General features: G+C 41.9%; 1 protein-coding gene across 3 annotated transcripts in view; it reads right to left on the minus strand.

Moving 5' to 3' along the window:
* The window catches only part of ARHGAP26 (Rho GTPase activating protein 26), a gene marked incomplete at both ends in the record, with an annotated part of 484,977 nt that overhangs the window by 231,289 nt on the left and 233,234 nt on the right, over nt 1–20,454 (minus strand). For all 3 annotated transcript variants that reach the window (XM_079704014.1, XM_079704013.1, XM_079704012.1), the window contains one exon: nt 4,876–4,912. In XM_079704014.1, coding sequence (XP_079560140.1) covers nt 4,876–4,912 — 37 coding nt within the window. The remainder of the gene's footprint in view (nt 1–4,875; nt 4,913–20,454) is intronic.

Below are 20,454 nucleotides of genomic sequence, written 5' to 3' on the forward strand. Positions count from 1 at the left end.
AGCAACAAAGACCCAACACAGCCATAAATAAATAAATAAATAAATAAATAAAATCTACAATTAACAAGGAACTAATATCTAGAATACAGAAGGAACTTTACAAATCAGCAGTAAAAAAAAATGGTAACTGCAATAGAAAAATGGGCAAAGGACACAAACAGGCAAAAAGCAGAAGAGGACACCCAGTAAGCAGGCATATGAAGAGATACTCAAACACACTAATTATTAGAGAAATACAAATTAAGACAACAATGAGCTACCATTTTATATCTATTAGACTGGCAAAAAATTAGAAAGCTGAATATAATGAGAAGAGTTGGCAGGAATGGGGAAATACTCTTGTCGGGCTGGGAGGACTGGGGAAAGGCCAGTCTAGATCACAAGGTGACAGCCTTCCCTCAAACAAAGTACACACACACCCTCTGGCTAACCAGCAACTCTCCTTGAGGGTAAACCCCAAAGAGATTCTCACACAGGTGGACATGTACAAAGACGTTCCTCGTGGTATTGTTAGTGGTGATGAGGACTGGGAGGCACGCGGAGTGGAGTGCATCTCTGCACAGTGTTACACACCATGGAGTGTGCAGCAGATGGAAGCCACAGTCTGGAGGTAGACAGGGGAATATGGACGGTTCCTAACACAATGCTGAGGGGGCACAGTAGGAAACAGAACAAGACAAACATTTATGTAACTTAAAAACACAGGGAGGGCTTCCCTGGTGGCGCAGTGGTTGAGAGTCCGCCTGCCGATGCAGGGGACGCGGGTTTGCGCCCCGGTCCAGGAAGATCCCACATGCCGCGGAGCGGCTGGGCCTGTGAGCCATGGCCGCTGAGCCTGCGCATCCGGTGCCTGTGCTCCGCAGCGGGAGAGGCCTGCGTACCGCAAAAAAAAAAAACCAAAAAACAAAAAAAAAACACAGGGATATAAAAGATACTCATTGTCCAAGAATACACTTTAAAGGTACACATTAGAACGGTGAAGGGGAAGACAGGAATAGGAGGTGGGAAAAGAACTAAAAGGGAGGGAGTGAGTGAATGAATAAATGAATGAATGAAGGGCGAAAGGGAGGGGCCTGTGATGATCATGTGCCACAAACCGGGGATTATGATTAATTCACTCACTGTACCTGAGATCCAAACAGAGAAGAAAAAGGAGGGGAAAAAGTCTCTGCAAAGAAATGTGCATGTATTTATCTGCTGCCATCCTCTCCTGGCAACGGGGCCATTTGGAAAATACCAACAGGTGCCAGACATTATTTACAGCCCTGTCTTATACCCCACAGGCACTGTACGGCCTGAGAGAAACTTCAAGAGAAAAGCAACAAATTCAGAAGTGTCCCCAAAGGAATCCCCTTTTGCTACCTGTCTCTTGAAAACATTCTGGTTCTGTGATAAAATGTTGGCATTCAAATTCCCACCAAAATATTTTCTAGAAAGGAAAATGCTAGACATTTGGAAATGGCTATTAAAGGTGAAAAGTGCGATGTCTCGCTCTTAAATTCCTATCAGATTGACTTCTTACTTTTAAAAAAGTTTTGACTGTCATATAAACAGAGTTGCAGAACAATCAGACCCTGGGCAATAGCGCCACCTGTGGCGATGAGCACAGTGAAACTGCAAATCACTGCCATGAGGAATATGAAAGGGACAAGCGCTCTGGAGGGGAGGGGAAGCAAAGCTAAGGCTTGTGTGATGTGAAGAGGGGTTCCTACTGCCAAAGGACGGGAGGAAGCACCAACCCAGAACAGTCCTCTGGTTTTGCGAGCTTGGAAATCAGTTAACAGAACATCTTTTAGAATTGCAATACCCGGGACTTCCCTGGTGGCACAGTGGTTAAGAATCCACCTGCCAATGCAGGGGACATGGGTTCGAGCCCTGGTCTGGGAAGATCCCACATGCCGCAGAGCAACTAAGCCCGTGTGCCACAACTACTGAAGCTCATGCAGCTAGAGCCCATGCTCCGCAACAGAGAAGCCACCGCAATGAGAAGCCCATGCACTGCAATGAAGAGTAGCCCCAGCTTGCCGAAACTAAAGAAAGCCCACACGCAGCAACAAAGACCCAACACAGCCAAAGATAAATAAATTAAAAAAAAAAAAAAAGAATAGCAATACCCTAGAAAAACTGTTTCTATCAAAAGTACTCCTGGAAAAGTGGGCAATATGTTTAACACATATTTTTCTTTCCCACTTCCTAAATGAAAGGGTAATAAGCCATTGAAGAATCATCAGAGACTCAAGGCAGCCAACTCTCGGCACCCTGTGGATAACGGGATGCCAAAAGCAAAATGTTGCAAGTGTCTGTGTTTCCCAAGATAGAACTTTCTGTATTGTTCTTTTCCTAGGGAGGTAGCATATTCTCATGGTTAACAGCAAAGACGTTACAATCAGACAGAACTCAGATTAAATCGTATCTCCTGAGTTCACCGACCTCAATTTCCTAATATACAAAGTAGGTCAAAAGCACCTACCTCAGTCAGTGCTGTGAGCTTTAAATGAGCTAATGTGGATAAAACACACTGAAACACAGTAAGCAGTCAATAAATGCTACCTATTAATCGCCATTATTGTAAAATACATACTCTTTGTCGACAATGCAAAGTACACAGAATATTTAAAGTAGAAGGTCAGTGTCTCGTAATAATCTGCCCAGGTCAGTGTCTCGTAATAATCTGCCCTCTATCCTGAGTAAGAGTTTAATGATAAATGTATTTCCAGACATTTTTTCTATCAATGTATCTAGACGAGTCAACTAATTTATTTTAATAAATGCATGGTTCTACAACCTGAATTTTAAAAAACTCAGTGAGTATACTGTGGATACCATTTCTGCAAATATACCAAGATCTCTCTTGTTCTGAAGGCTACATAGTACTTTATGATATTTTTAATGGACTTCCTATTGAACATTTAGATGGTCTCCAATTCTTCACTATTATTACCGATGCTCCAGTGAACTTTTTTGCAGAAACATCTTTGCACTCCAGCCTATTCTTTAGGACAAATCGCTGGGTCAAAGGATATTTGCATTTTAAAGGCTTCCGATACATATGCCCCAAAGGCCTTACAAAACAGTACAACCAGCTGCCACGCCCACCAGCAGAGTCATGGTCGTCTTTCAAATCTAGTGGCACTTAGCTCAAGGAGAGAGAAGTAGGTTGGTAAGGTCAAAAGTTACAGGCAAACTTCTGGTGTGGGGTGACGGGGGCGCTGGTTCTCCATTCATATGCATCTAGTCCCCCACAGTTCCTGGGTCCTTCATGATAGAAGTGTCTCCCAGGTTAGGGCATGGTGTGGGCATCTGTTATTTCAGCCTGCTTGGCATCTATCCTCTCTTGTCCCGGTGGCTTCCCCTATCTCCCTTTGGTAAACTACCCTGCTCCCATTTTATGAATACTGTTGAAACCATCAATCAAGGTGTGTTGTCTTCCCCTGGGTAGGCCACAGCTAGACCACCTTGATGCTATCTTTCCTGGGAATCTGGACCTTCAGAAGAGTGAGGCAAGGACTAAAAAACAGTTTATGGGCTTTATCATCCTGCAAATATTATCCAGAAGACCCTTTCTCATTGGTCCCTGGGTCTCCAGAACTGGTCTGTTTTCAAGCCTTGGTTCTTCAGGTCTTCCTACCTTACTGTGAGTTACACTGAAGCCTTCTGTATTCCTTTATTATTATTATTTTTCTTTGTACTGTTACTTTAGGCCAAGTTAACCAGAGTTGATTTCAGATACTCTAAAACAATCCCACCTGACACGGGGTGGGGGTGGGGGGGATGACTTGTTTCCTTGAATATTTACTTGAAAAAAATTTCCCCTTGTTCAATTCCTGAAGGAAAAAAAAGAAACATTTTTTTTCCTCTCCTAAAGGCCTCTTAACCTACCAATAGCATCCATTCCAAATTACTTAATATTTTATTTAAAACTTCTGGTAGAATCTGTATTTTGGAAGGAATGAAAGAAAGACAATCTCTGTCCTATAATGGATTTCACACACACTAAAAACAGCTCATCCTTTTGTCCACATGAAGAGGTACTGTTTTACTGACACTACTGGAATTCACGGTAGGGCTATCTTGGAATTTTTTCTCCAAGTGCAGTTTACAAAGCAAATCTGAGGCAAGGGGACAGAATTTCCTTTGTACTCTGGTAGCAACGTGGCAGGAATTTGTTTTTCCCCTGTGCACCAAGGAGATAATCAGCCCAAACACTCTAGCAATAGCGGTTTCATTTTAATCCCATCATCTTGACAAGGTTACAGGTGCCCTTGGAAATCATGATTAACCAGAGTGCTCAGAGCCAGTAGCAGGGGAAATGTGCTGTATATTCTACAGAGGCCGCCCAGGGTCACTCCCAGGAAAGAGGAATATTATTACAGGGTTCTTCGTCTCCACTCTTAACTCCCTAAAGTGGCAACAAGGAACACAGAGTTAGTTACTAAGCGATCACTAAGATGGTTCTAGCTCTCCAGTCCTTGGAGCGAGACTGTGAGGGAGGCAAAGTCAATTCTGGCTTCCCACAGGACAGGGCGCTGGGGGAGCTGGGTGTTATTGGATTAAGTGACTTTTAAGTGGTGACTGGAGCTACATTCTTAAGACAACAAAGGATTAACTGAGATAATGTACATAAAAATTCTTTGTACAGTGTGAAGGACTATACAGTGCAAGATGTCATCACGGCCTTGCCAGTCAGGCTCACTTGACTGTCCTGGAGTCACTGACGCCGCCGTAAGCTGGAGCAGAAGTAGCTCGACTGCACTGGGGGAATGGGGCGACCCAACATGCCCACAGCACCTCCTGGTGGTTCTTCCCCAGAAGAGCAACTGCTCCAGGCCCAGGCCCACCCCTACCTGTAGAAAAGTATCCAAGCAACATACTTACTCCCTTCGCTCTGGCTGTCTTTGTTCGAGTTGTAGACCTGGAAAACAGAAATAACATTTACCTGTGTGAATTTTATACTACCCTACAGGTTTGCTGAAGAAAACCATTACCTTCTCCTTTTCCCTGGTTTGTGCTAGACAATGGAAGGCAATTCTGGCCCCCAAATAGAAATCCCTTCTATAATTACCTACTTCCCAGTATTTACTTCAGCTCTTAAGTGTGTACACATCAGAATCACCTCTGGACCTTTATTGTAAAAAAAAAAAAAAAAAATCATATTCCTTCTTTAAAAAAAACCCAAACTTATGTTTGTATATAAACTAAAAAGGAAGAAAAAAATGTAATTAGTTACAAATCATTAAGCATTAACTGCACACCAGGCAACGTGCTAAGCAATTCACATGAATTATCTCAAATTATCTATGCAACAATTCTGTTGGGTAGGAACGGTTATTATCACTGTTTTACAGATGGAGAATGTGAGAGGCTTAGAGAGGTTAACTAAGGTCTCATGGCTAGTACGTGGCAAAGTCTGGACAGAGATACATTACAAACTCTTAAGTGCTAACACTGGGGAATGAGACCAATCATTTTTTATTTCATATACTTCCATGAATTTGAATGTTATAAGGAGAATATATTACTTTTACAATAGAAAACCCTTTAATGATTTATAGAATTCATAAAAGGGAATGTACCCCAATAAAAAACAATGACACACTGAAAGAGTCAGCAAGCTTTTTCTTCTAAAGGACAGGTTGGTAAATATTTTAGGTTTTGCAGGCCAGGAGGCAAAAGTCAAATCAATGATATTATACAGGTACTTGTAAAACAAGAGAGAAGACAAATTTCCACAATTTTTTCTTGAGAAAATTCAAAATATAGTGAGTTTTCGAGATACAGGTATAATTTTCCTAGCAGGTGAAAATCAATCTTAGGGCTTCATGGCTCTTTTCAGAGATGCTTGGCTTGGTTCATCCAGGGGTTAAAGAACTGGTTCTGAGGCAAGAGTGGTCAGTACAACCACTTGGAGTATCTTTTCCAAGGAGTACAATTTTTTGAAATACAGATTGACTAATCAGAAGAACAGAATTTTTTATAAAGGAAGGATAACATTTAGCTTAAATAGAGTTCAAAATGTTTCTCATCATCAAGTCAATTGCAAATGTTCATCTGTAAATACCATGTTGAGCTCATGGGCCACACAAAAATAGGTGGTGAGCTGGATTTGGCCTGTGGGCCATAGTTTGCGAATCCTTGATATGCTGACATTATTAAATAAGATAATAAAGCCTCTGCTTTAGAAAAAAAATCATAGTGCCCAAATCTTTCTTTGGTGCTTATGATTCTATAGGTATGAAAAGGCATAGTATGAAACTGGTCATAACTTTAAAAAAAAAAAAAAGGATATTCCAAATGATTGTGATGGCCACTGTTGGTTGAGAGCCACATATTTAACCCTTTGAGGAACAGAGCCAAGCATCTCTGAAAAAAGAGCCATGACACCCTAAGGGGACTTTTTACCTGCTAGGAAATATGGGTGAGATGCTGGTCAAGAGCTGAGCAATAGTTCCAACACGGCCCCCCGATTGCCTTGTGTCACTGGGTAAGTCTCTCACCCTCTGTGGGTCTCTACTGCCCCGTCTATAAACTGAAGGAGTCAGCCAAGAAGGTTTTTGAATTATCAAACAGATAATTTAACAAACCACTCCATTTTATGATCATTATTCATTTCCTGAAGAAGACTACAAAGACACACAGGCACTTACTGAAGGTCAGAAAGATGAGAATAAAGGGGTTTCTGTACTTCAAGCATTATTGTCTGATGAATGAAAAGGCATCAGTTTATATGCATAAAAGGAGTCAAAAGACTGTGAGCCTGGTATGGCCTTTTTAAATTTTTTTTTCGGTACGCGGGCCTGTCACTGTTGTGGCCTCTCCCATTGCGGAGCACAGGCTCCGGACGCGCAGGCTCAGCGGCCATGGCTCACGGGCCCAGCCGCTCTGCGGCATGTGGGATCCTCCCGGACCGGGGCACGAACCCGTGTCCCCTGCATTGGCAGGCGGACTCTCAACCACTGCGCCACCAGGGAAGCCCTGGTATGGCCTTTTGGAGGGAGGAAGGCCAGTGCGCTTGGCAACTAGTGCACAACAGAGAAGGGCAGGAGATGAGGATGTGGCACAATCCTGCAGAGCAAAGTGAGTAACCTCGTAATAGTGAGGACCAGCCATTCACGGTCAATGGCATGCACTAAAATTGGACAGGTAGGTGAGGGAAACACAGGGGAAGAGACAATATCTGGGCAAGTATTTTTTCCAGCCATTCCTGCTCACTTCATGTCTCCCATTAAGTTCAAACATCCTGTCCCAGAGAAACCTGCTCCTGTTTCTAAATGGCAAAATCCAGAAGGAACAACAAAATACAGGGCTTTCAGCCCTCCTTAACTAGGAGGTGAATTTGCAGCAAATTACTTTCTTTTAATGTTTCCTGGGGCTCAGGAGGCCCAGTCCTGGAACACCCAGGCATTCCCCAAATCAGAGAGGCGATATCAATGAGCCAAAGGCATCAGGAACATGTGCCTGCCGCCCGATCCTCCGAGGCCAGGCCATTCATCTCTCTCTGGTTTGGGTAAATGAGCCAAGGAGGATGAGTTTGAAATGAAGCTAACAAACCATGCCCGCCAGGACTGCGTGACTACATGGCCCAACAAGGAAGGCCCGGGGTGGGGGAGCAGCCTCACCATCACACAGGCCAGATGCTGGCATGGAAACAGCACTAAGGGGCAATGGCTTTGTTTACCCAGCACTTACCAAGTGCCATACGTGACATCATCAAATCTTTTTAACAACCTGGGTTAGGTACTAGTGTTATTCCCATTTTACAGGTGTGGAACCTGAGGCCCAGAGAGGTTACATAATTTGTCCAAGGACACAAAGCTGGAAGGTGGTGTACTAGTCTATCTTGCCGTTGTACGGATGTTCCAACTGTCATTTACTTTTCCAGGCAGTGGCAAATGCACACAACTACCAAGCCATACCAGTAGTCTATGGTTTGTAAATACCTTCCATTCTGGCAGAAGCAGAGGGCATGCGATGTGCCCTTTAGAAATGCTCAGTCTGTTCTGGGGAAACCTTCTTTAGATCTCATAGTTGCCCGCTAATGTCAGACTGAGGTTCAGAGACAAGGGCAATTTCCTAAAATAAAAGGTCTCTTTGGCAGTGGCTTCTGTCTTAGGATTGATTAGTAGAGTTATCTTAGGTTTGTATGCCTTCAAGTAAACCTCTCAAGAGCCTTTGTCTAAAAAGGATAGAACTCAAATCTCCAGGATCAATTCAAGGGGACATGAGCCACTCAACAATTCCTCAATTATGGCTCCTAGGAAGACTCAATCAGTTAATACACAGTTTCAACAACCCAACTTAAGCTAAAGTCTAACCATCCTGCTTAGCCAGAGTACTCTAAGACCTGGCCACATCCAAGTCTCTGAGCCCTCTGGCTTTCTGTAGTACTTTCATTCAGGGATGCACTCGTTTCTGCTGAACACTGTGCATGAGAATTTAAATATCCACACCAATGAACACTTGTTTTCAAGTGCATGTTTCCAGAGAATACAAATTACATATGTTTACTTTGTGTTATCAGGGTCCGTCTGAGATTCATTACAAAATAATTACAACAGCAATAACAGATTAATACAAACGATGGTGACAAAAGCCTTATTATGTGTCAGACACCACTCTGAGCACTCTATATGCATTTATCTTGTTTAGTCCTCACACCAACCTAATTATTCCTGACATATAGATGAGAAAACTGAGGCATTAGAGAGGTTAGGTCACTTGCCCAAGGTCAGGCAGCTGGAATTGGGCAGAATCCAGACAGAAACTCCTAGAGTCTGTCTCCAAAGCCCAAGCTCTTAACCACTAACCACGTGATACATAAGACAGGACGATGATGATGATGATGATGATGATGATGATGATGACGACGACGACACTAAAGGTGATGAGATGTCGTGCACAGCTAGGGAAGGTGAGTCACTGGAAGAAAGAATTTGCCACGAGTCGGAGAGAAAATGAAACTGGGGATGGCCTTTGATTCCAGCCTGAAGCATTCACCATTAACCCACGTGACCAGCTGGCACCTAACACAGAAGTAACACTTCATATTCTTTGAACCACAGGGCTCGATTCTGAAGATAAACACCAGGGCAGGAAAGTAGGTCTTTGATACAAATCACAGGGCACTGCAATTCTATGAGTCCTCACCCAGAAGCTATGATGGGAGTACAATTTAATTAAATCAAAGGAGGGTGAAGAAAGCTTTCATATGCTCCCTCTGCACTAAGGCGTGATTTTGCAATCAATTGTGTTCACTGCTGAGCCAATTCAATTTACGTGTCCCTAGAGAATTAAGAGAGAATACAGAGTCATTTGGGTTCCCAGAATTTTTCCACGGGTGTCCTTTATTACCATTATCCAGGCCTTACCAAGAAAGCACAGAAAGGAAATTTTTTTAAACTTATAAATTAAAGGCATAAATAGAGCAATAATTAGACAAAGCAATCTCACTTTTCCCTCTGACACACAGCTGCATTAGCACTTGGCTACATCACACTTTGGATCAAAATCAGCACAAAATGAAAGTGTTGGAGAAACAGATTCATGGGCAAATTCACTAAAATCTGTTGCTCATTTTTCAACTGCACTTGAATTCACACCTAAGCTTTGTCATTCCCAGAGGTCTCTTCCAAGTAGCCTGGAACATCTAAACCCCTCCCATCGGCTTGTTCCTTGGATGCGCACGTGTGGGGACACACAAAACAGAGCTACGTGCCCACACCCCAAAACACTGCTCAAGCTGGTTCTACACCATCAGATATAATTTTTGTCCCTCCTCTCTGTGTGACACAATGGATCCACCATCACTAGGACTTGCTCTTTTAAACTGTTTGTCAGGGGTAACAGGTTTGTGCTTATCTGCTGCTTAGGTTCAAAGTCCAGATCTACCAGTTACTGGCTACACAGTCCAATCATTTCATAATTCTAAACCTCAGTCTTTGCTAGTGTAAAATAGGGACATTAATGTTCCCTATCTCTTAGGGTCACTGTGAAAATTAAATAAGACAATAAATAGAAAACATTTAACACAGAGAGTAGAATACAAATTCTGTGGCCCACAGAGCATTCTGTAAAGATGACCCTTCATCACCATCACCAGGCCAGATGTTGGCATAGGAATAGCACTAAGTGGGAATGGCTTTGTTTACCCAGCACTTACCGAGTGCCATACGTGACATCACTAAATCCTCCTCTTTCCTTCTCTTCATATCAATACTTATCCCCTACGGGACAAATGGCTAAGGATGGGTATGTGGTTTGAGGGATACAGTGACATTGGCCTCATTAGCATTGAAATTTAACCAAATAAAAATAATTAAAGGATTAACAGAAAGCATAAAATCTAAAGTCAACTTTAGCAAGAGTTGTCAATGTTTTCTTAAATGGCAGATAAATATAAAAGTAACTACTCACCACAATCACTTTTCCACCACCGATTATGTGCCAGGCATCATACTCAGCATTTACATGAATTATTTTATATCATACTCGAGCTGATGGGGTACTACCACTGCTTCCACTTCACACAATCTTGTAGGCTAAATAACTTTCCAAAGGTTACAAAGGCAACAAGTGGCGGAGTCTTCTAGACTAGATCTGTATTCAACCACAACTTCACACGACTTCCCCACCCAGTCCCACTTTCCAAAGGAAAAAAAAGCTTGGTGACCAACAAAGAACTCAAAAGAAGCTAAGCAGGGCTTCCCTGGTGGTGCAGTGGTTGACAGTCCACCTGCCGATGCAGGGGACACGGGCTCGTGCCCCGGTCCGGGAAGATCCCACATGCCGTGGAGCGGCTGGGCCCATGAGCCATGGCCACTGAGCCTGCGCGTCCAGAGCCTGTGCTCCGCAATGGGAGAGGCCACAACAGTGAGAGGCCCACGTACCGCAAAAAAAAAAAAAAAAGCAGCTAAGCAGTAATTAAAATCGCAACAACACAACCATTATGTAAGAACAGAATTTCCACCCAATTTAAACTTAACAGTAATTCTACAAACTTCCATTAATACAAGTAGAGCAGTAACTGAAAACCACAACCAGCTTGAGACACTTTGGGATACCCAAAAAACATCTCTCAAAAAGCTAAGAGCACACAGAGGGCAGACAGCAGAAGCAAGAACTACAATCCTGCAGCCTGTGGAACAGAAACCACATTCACAGAAAAACAGATAAAATGAAAAGGCAGAGGACTATCTACCAGATGAAGGAACAAGATAAAACCCAGGAAAAACAACTAAATGAAGTGGAGACAGGCAACCTTCCAGAAAAAGACTTCAGAATAATGGTAGTAAAGATGATCCAGGACCTCGGAAAAAGAATGGAGGCAAAGATTGAGAAGATGCAAGAAATGCTTAACAAAGACCTAGAAAAATTAAAGAACAAACACCTAGAAGAATTAAAGAACAAACAGAGTGAACTATACAATAACTGAAATGAAAAATAAACTAGAACAGATCAATAGAATAACTGAGGCAGAAAAATGGATAAGTGACCTGGAAGACAGAATGGTGGAATCCACTGACGCAGAACAGAATAAAGAAAACAGAATGAAAAGAAATGAAGACAGCCTAAGAGACCTCTGGGACAACATTAAATGCAACAACATTTGCATTATAGGGGTCCCAGAAGGAGAAGAGAGAGAGAAAGGACCCGAGAAAATATGTGAAGAGATTATAGTCGAAAACTTCCCTAACATGGGAAAGGAAAGAGCCACCCAAGTCCAGGAAGTGCAGAGAGTCCCAAGAGGATAAACCTAAGGAGAAACACACTGAGACACACAGTAATCAAATTGACAAAAAATAAAGACAAAGAAAAATTACTGAAAGCAACAAGTGAAAAATGACAAATAACATACAAGGGAACGCCCATAAGGTTAACAGCTGATTTCTCAACAGAAACTCTACAAGCCAGAAGGGAGTGGCAAGACATATTTAACGTGATGAAGGGGAAGAACCTACAACCATAATTACTCTACCCAGCAAGGATCTCATTCAAATATGATGGAGAAATCAAAAGCTTTACAGACAAGCAAAAGCTAAGAGAATTCAGCACCACCAAACCAGCTCTACAACAAATGCTAAAGGAACTTCTCTAAGTGGGAAACACAAGAGAAGAAAAGAACCTACAAAAACAAACCCATAACAATTAAGAAAATGGTAATAGGAAAAGACATATTGATAATTACCTTAAACGTGAATGGATTAAATGCTCCAACCAAAAGACACAGGCTCACTGAATGGAGACAAAAATAAGACCCATATATATGCTGTCTACAACAGAACCACTTCAGACCTAGGGACACACAGAGACTGAAAGTGAGGGGACGGAAAAAGATATTCCATGCAAATGGAAATCAAAAGAAAGCTGGAGTAGCAATACTCATACCAGATAAAAAAGACTTTAAAATAAAGAATGTTACAAGAGACAAGGAAGGACACTACATAATGATCAAGGGATCAATCCAAGAAGAATTGGAACAATTGATTGGAACAATCAATACTGTGAAAATGACTCTACTACCCAAAGCAATCTACAGATTCAATGCAATCCCTATCAAATTACCAGTGGCATTTTTTACAGAACTAGAAGAAAAAATCTTAAAATGTGTATGGGGACACAAAAGACCCTGAACAGCCAAAGCAATCTTGAGGGAAAAAAACAGAGCTGGAGGAATCAGACTCCCTGACTTCAGACTATACTACAAAGCTACAGTAATCAAGACAATATGGTACTGGCACAAAAACAGAAATACAGATCAATGAAACAGGATTGAAAGCCCAGAGATAAACCCACACACCTACAGTCAACTAATCTATGCCAAAGGAGGCAAGAATATACAATGGAGAAAAGACAGTCTCTTCAATAAGTGGTGCTGGGAAAACTGGACAGGTACATGTAAAAGAATGAAATTAGAACACTCCCTAACACCATACACAAAAATAAGCTAAAAATGGATTAAAGACCTAAATGTAAGGCCAGACACTATCAAACTCTTAGAGGAAAACATAGGCAGAACACTCTATGACATAAATCACAGCAAGATCCTTTTGGATCCTAGAGAAATGGAAATAAAAACAAAAATAAACAAATGGGACCTAATGAAACTTCAAAGCTTTTGCACAGCAAAGGAAACCATAAACAAGACCAAAAGACAACCCTCAGATGGGAGAAAATATTTGCAAATGAAACAACTGACAAAGGATTAATCTCCAAAATTTATAAGCAGCTCATGCAGCTCAATAGCAAAAAAACAAACAACCCAATCCAAAAATGGGCAGAAGACCTAAATAGACATTTCTCCACAGAAGATATACAGACTGCCAACAAACACATGAAAGAATGCTCAACATCATTAATCATTAGAGAAATGCAAATCAGAACTACGAGATATCATCTCACACCAGTAAGAATGGCCATCATCAAAAAATCTAGAAACAATAAATGCTGGAGAGGGTGTGGAGAAAAGGGAACACTCTTGCACTGCTGGTGGGAATGTGAATTGGTACAGCCACTATGGAGAACAGTATGGAGGTTCCTTAAAAAACTACAAATAGAACTACCATATGACCCAGCAATCCCACTACTAGGCATATACCCTGAGAAAACCATAATTCAAAAAGAGACATGTACCAAAACGTTCATTGCAGCTCTATTCACAATAGCCCAGAGATGGAAACAACCTAAGTGTCCATCATCGGATGAATGGATAAAGAAGATGTGGCACATACATACAATGGAATATTACTCAGCCATAAAAAGAAATGAAATTGAACTATTTGTAATGAGGTGGATGGACCTAGAGTCTGTCATACAGAGTGAAGTAAGTCAGAAAGAGAAAGACAAATACTGTATGCTGACACATATATATGGAATTTAAGAAAAAAAAAGGTCATGAAGAACATAGGGGTAAGACAGGAATAAAGACACAGACCTACTAGAGAATGGACTTGAGGATATGGGGAGGGGGAAGGGTAAGCTGTGACAAAGTGAAAGAGCGGCATGGACATATATACACTACCAAACGTAAGGTAGATAGCTAGTGGGAAGCAGCCGCATAGCACAGGGAGATCAGCTCGGTGCTTTGTGACCGCCTGGAGGGGTGGGATAGGGAGGGTGGGAGGGAGACGCAAAAGGGAGGGGATATGGGAACATATGTATACATATAACTGATTAAATTTGTGATAAAGCAAAAAATAAAAAAAATAAAAAAAATTAAAAAAAAAAAAAAAAAAAGAAGATGTGGCACATATATACAATGGAATATTACTCAGCCATAAAAAGAAATGAAATTGAGCTATTTGTAATGAGGTGGATGGACCTAGAGTCTGTCATACAGAGTGAAGTAAGTCAGAAAGAGAAAGACAAATACCGTATGCTAACACATGTATATGGAATTTAGGGGAAAAAAATGTCATGAGGAACCTGGGGGTAAAACAGGAATAAAGACACAGACCTACTTGAGAATGGACTTGAGGATATAGGGAGGGGGAAGGGTAAGCTGTGACAAAGCGAGAGAGAGGCATGGACACATATACACTACCAAACGTAAGGTAGATAGATAGTGGGAAGCAGCCGCATAGCACAGGGAGATCAGCTCGGTGCTTTGTGACTGCCTGGAGGGGTGGGATAGGGAGGGTGGGAGGGAGGGAGATGCAAGAGGGAAGGGATATGGGAACAGATGTATATGTATGACTGATTCACTTTGTTATAAAGCAGAAACTAATTAAAAAAATGACTCAGTAAAAAAAAAAAAAAGAAAAAAACAAAACAAAAAAAAACTAAAAATAGAATTACCATGTGACCCAGCAATCCCACTACTGGGGATATACCCAAAGAAAACCATAATTCAAAAAGACACATGCACCCCAATGTTCATTGCAGCACTATTTGCACTAGCCAGGTCATGGAAGCAACCTAAATGCTCATCAACAGATGAATGGATAAAGAAGAAGTGGTGCATATATACAATGGAATATTACTCAGCCATAAAAAGTAACGAAATTGGGTCATTTGTAGAGACGTAGATGGATCTAGAGATTGTCATACAGAGTGAAGTAAATCAGAAAGAGAAAAACAGATATCGTATAGTAACACATATATGTGGAACCTAGAAAAATGGTACAGATGAACCAGTTTGCAGGGCAGAAATTGAGACACAGATGTAAAGAACAAACATATGGACACCAAGGTGGGAAAGTGGCAGGGGTGTTGGTGGTGTGATGAACTGGGAGATTGGGATTGACATATATATACTAATATGTAGAGACTGGATAGCTAATAAGAACCTGCTGTATAAAAAAATAAATAAAATTTAAAAAAAAAAAAAGCTAAGAGCACAGACAGAGAGAACTGACAGCTTTGCTCAGGACTGTGTGGTAGGCAGAGTTCTGAGTAGAGCACCACATTCGAATACTAAGCAAACTCTATTAAACAGGATTAATGTAGGAACTTTTAGTAACACCCACCAGAAGTTACCAGTAAGACACCCTTGGCCTGTGTAACACCAACCAATAACGGACATGAATTTTTGGATCAAGGAGGCCCTCTCTTCTCATGGTGGTCCACAGGCCACAGTTAGAAAAGCTTTCAAGAATGAACTGTTTCAAATACAAGACATGACACCATAAAACTACTAGAAGAGAACATAGGGAAAACATTCTCCGACATAAATTGTACCAATGTTTTCTTAGGTCGTCTCCCAAGGCAATAGAAATAAAAGCAAAAATAAACAAATGGGATCTACTCAAACTTATAAGCTTTTGCACATCAAAGGAAACCATCAACAAAACAAAAAGACAACCTACGGACTGAAAGAAAATATTTGTGACCAACAAGGGCTTAATTTCCAAAATATACAAACAGCTCATACAAACTCAATAACAAAAAACAAACAACCCAATCAAAAAATAGGCAGAAGACCTAAACAGACATTTCTCCAAAGAAGACATACAGATGGCCAATAGGCACATGAAAAGGTGCTTAACATAACTAATTATTAGAGAAATGTAAATCAAAACTACAATGAGGTACCAACTCACACCAATCAGAATGGCCATCATTAAAAAACCCACAAATAACAAATGCTGGGGAAGGTGTGGAGAAAGGGGAATCCTCCTGACATGTTGGTGGGAATGTAAATTGGTGTAGCCACTATGGAAAACAGTATGCAAGTTCCTTCAAAAACTAAGAATAGAATTGTCATATAATACAGCATTCCCACTCCCGGGCATATATCCAGACAAAACTATAATTTGAAAAGATACTTGCACCCCAAGGTTCATAGCAGCATTATTTACAATAGCCAAGACATGGAAGCAACCTAATGTCCATCGACAGATGAATGGATAAGAAGATGTGGTACATATATACAATGGTATATTACTCAGTCATAAAAAAGAATGAAATAATGCCATTTGTAGCAACACGGATGGACCCAGAGGTTATCATTCTAAGTTAAGTAAGTCAGAAACAAATACCATGTGCTATCACATACATGTGGAACCTAACATATGAAACAAATGAAGTTACTGATGAAACAGAAATAGACTCACAGACATAGAGAACAAAGTTATAGTTACCAAAGGGGAAAGGGGGTGTGGGGGATAAGTTGGGAGTTTGTGATGAGCAGATACAAACTATTGTATATAAAACAGATAAACAACAAGGTCCTACTGTGTAGCACAGGGAGCTATATTCAATATCCTGTAATAAACCATAATGGAAAAAAATTTAATTGTTTGAATCTTCAGCCTGTGGGGATAAAACCAGTTTGAAGAGCTCAGAGTAAATGAGGATATGTCTCAACTCGAAGGTCCAGAGCTGGGGAGCTGGGTATTGGTTTCTCCTTCTCCCATTAGAAAGAGGCCTCTTGTCACCATAGCCCGAGTGACAGAAAGTGCTCCAGAGAAGGAAGTAAAATGGCTGCTGCTGCTTTGCTAATTCTCACCTGGCAACGCTTCCTCTGGCTTGCCTTTTCCACGGCTACCGGTATTGCATTTGCTGTCTTAGGGAGGCTCTTTTGAAAGAGAAACCAATAAAAATATATCTGATGGCTCTTCCCAATGACCTGTCCCTGAACAAACCTGAAGACCTTGCTCTTGCCCTGCAGAATTACATGCAAAGAGGTTTAGTAACTGGAATATAGCAGACCACTCAGTAAGTACTGATTGGATGAACAGTTTGTGGGTAGGGGAATAAAAGAGAGATGGAAATTAAAAAAAAAAAAATCCTCATGTTGAAGCGAGGAGGACAATGTATTGATGCATCAACCAGACAGAAAAAGTAAGCCAGATCTATCATTTCCAGGTGGGTATATCTCATTCTTCTAAACACCTTGCAAATTCTCTAGGAATCTCTACCTTAGAGAGAAAGGGAAATACACAATTCAGGTCTTATTACGAGACAAGATAAAGTACATTTATCTTATTTGGCTCGACTCAAGGCTGTCAGAATCCCTCATACAGCCATTTATTTTCTATGGGACACCGCTGAATGCTAGCTCTACACCCAACAACTGACAGCAAATGCTACTAATAGTCCATGGGGTCACCAGGAAGGGGTCACTGTAGCTCAAGGTACCGAGGATCCCTCACCCATGCAACAGAGGCGCCTTAGGACAAAGGCAGTCTCTTGGAAAATGGCCCAGCACAAGTGGCTGTGCCCCCAAAGCCAGCTGGATAGTCTCTTGATGGCCCCTGAAGACTTGCTCACCAACACACCAGCAAGCCAGTGAGTAAAAATGACCACTTGCTGTTCACGATTATGACAATGACGATGCATAGAAAAACACACTTTCTGTTCTATTAGTTCAAGCATTGCCTGCTGCTTTGCACCTAGGACTATAAAGGGCTTACCTCCTGTACAATTCCTCAGTAACAGTGCGGGGAAGCAAAGTGCTCAGAATACGTGCTCCCAGCTCCCTCTGCTCAGCAACCATGTTCCTCTATTTCCAGGGATTCCACCCTCATTTTCCTTGGGAGCCACCCCACCACACTATTGGCGGGGGCTGGGGCCGAGTCCAACTTCATCTTCAGGTTTGGCCAGGGGATCCAGACCTGGCATCCTAGTGTGCATGTGATTCGCCCCAGGCCAAATGCAGTGAACAGGACTTGTTTTTAATGCTTTTTATCACAACTGTAGGGAACGAGGTCTTGTCATGTTGCTAGGAGAATAGGATACATGCCTGGAGCTTTTGTGGCCAACCCTTGCCACCAGAGGCAAAGCCTGAGTAAAACAGGCCAAAGGAAAGTGGAGCTGTGATAGGAAGGGAGACCAGATTCTGACGGCATTGTCTGAGCCTCAGAATGCAGCTCAGTGTCATCCCTGCTCTTTCCATGAGTGAACCAAAACATCTTTTTTTTCTTTAAGTTGTGTTTCTACTGCTTGCAGCCAAGAGCCGTGGCAAATACCAAAAAAGCTCACGAGAGAAAAGCCTAGTTAAGCTTCACAGGGAACTCTAGAATGAAGAACAAAGAAAAATAAGCAACAAAGTAGAGGAGGAAAGAAAGTAAATTCATTCATCGTTGAGTTCCCCCCTTCCTCCTACCTCACATATCTGTCCAGTAACAAGATTTCTCACTGTCATGTATCCTGAATCTATCCCTCATCCCCATTTCTTTTCCTACTGCCTGAGGTCAGGTTTTGTCTTCTCATCTGGATCTCGACATTGGCCTTCTCCCGGTTCTCGCTGGTCCCTCTCTCTTGTCTCTGCTCTAATCTATCAGACACATAGCTCCCATGAGATGTGCTGCCCTAAACTACAGCTCCGGCTGGAGAAGAGAAGCCTTCAAGACATCACAATACTGGTCTTCAAATACTTGAAGGGCTGTCATGTCCAAGAAGGGGAAGACTTACTGCTCTGAATGGAGATGAAAGTCAGGGTGGAGTCCCAGGAAGGCAGATTTCAGCTGGATGAAAATAACCGACAGTTAAGAGCTCTTCCTGGTCTACTAAAGCAAGCAGACTGACTGAATGTCATTCCCACACAAAGGGCTAAGCCCCATTTCCTCCAGAAGGCAGCCCTAGGCATTCCTGGGCTGACACATTCAGCTTCATTTGAGGTTTCATTATTGTTAGCCTGTCCTTTCACCTGTACAAGACTTGGATGGATTCCAGAACAAGGGGAAATGGAGTTGGTTGAGGCAAAGTAGGTAGACAGAGTGTGCTGAGGGCCCTGGAGACTTGGCATGCAGGCCTGGTTCCATGGGCCTTTTTAGCTGTGTGCCTTTTGATGGTTATTTAACATTTCTGAGTCTGTTTTCTTATGGTGAAGGAGAGCTAAGTAATAATACTTTGTGGGAGTATTGGGAGAATTAAAAATAGTTTCACAGTGCCTGAAAGTGCTCAAAAATGGCATCTCCCTTTCCTCTGCCTCCACAAAGGGTTCCTACTGGCTGCAGACCTCCCTGCCATCTCCTCTCTCTGACCTCTCACTGCTCTAACAGGCCATTAAATTCTATAGAATTTAATGCTTCAGAACACAGCTTTTCATTTCCCATTATTTTTCATCTCCAAATAAATCCCCAGTGGCCAGTTCTGTCTTACACTTCTATGGGGGTCCACCCAGCATCTAACACAGACAGGGCTGGGCATATATTCAGTCCAAGAAATCGCTCCTGACTGAGGGCAGGGACAGGAGCTTAAGACCCAGGATGCATGTTCTTTTGTCTGAGTCTTCCTCAGTGGGTCAGAAGCCAGTCATTATGACCTTGATAAGCAAATTATCCTTATAGCTTTCTACTTTGAGTGTTGCTGGCACTTACTATGAGAAATCTCGAATGAAGCTGATAGAATTCCAAGGGAAAAGGTGAAACAGCTCCTCCTGGAGCATGCAGGTGGTAGGGTCCACCCAGATATCCAGTGAAGGGGTAGGCTAATTATTTTAACCTATTTCCAGGCCTGGTAAATTAAGCACGAGCAAAACGTTTCTGGGGTTACTAACACCGAATGTTGTGGGTGAGTGCTCCTCCTCCCCCACAGGACTTCAATTTGCAAGCTATACAAACACTGTTGCCATAGTTATAATTCAGGAAGCTTTACTGTTTGACCTCAAGAAAAAAATCAACCTCAAATCAGGATAACACTGACTCTTGAGACCACAACAGATCATCAGCGGGTGAGACCTGCCAAATTCCTTCAAGATTCTAGAAGGAACTACTGTATTTTGGGTAACAAGCAAGCAACAAGAAGAGGAAACTCTGCAACATTATGCAATTTCCTTGCATTTCATATTCAGAAATCCTGAAAACCCCTATAAGCAACTTGCCTAACTTTCAACCCCAAATCGGAGACACAGCCAGTGTAAACAAAAACTGGACACAAAAGAGGAAAAAAGTAATGTACAGAAAAATATTGCAGGCAAATTTTAAAGGCAACAGAAAGGACACAAGCTCACTCGATATCAAATGCATGACAGTTAAATAGACAGCGTGTGAGCTGACATGTATGTGGAATGTAGCT

The sequence above is a fragment of the Hyperoodon ampullatus genome (genome assembly GCF_949752795.1).
Source record: "Hyperoodon ampullatus genome assembly, chromosome: 4".
Taxonomy (NCBI): domain Eukaryota; kingdom Metazoa; phylum Chordata; class Mammalia; order Artiodactyla; family Ziphiidae; genus Hyperoodon; species Hyperoodon ampullatus.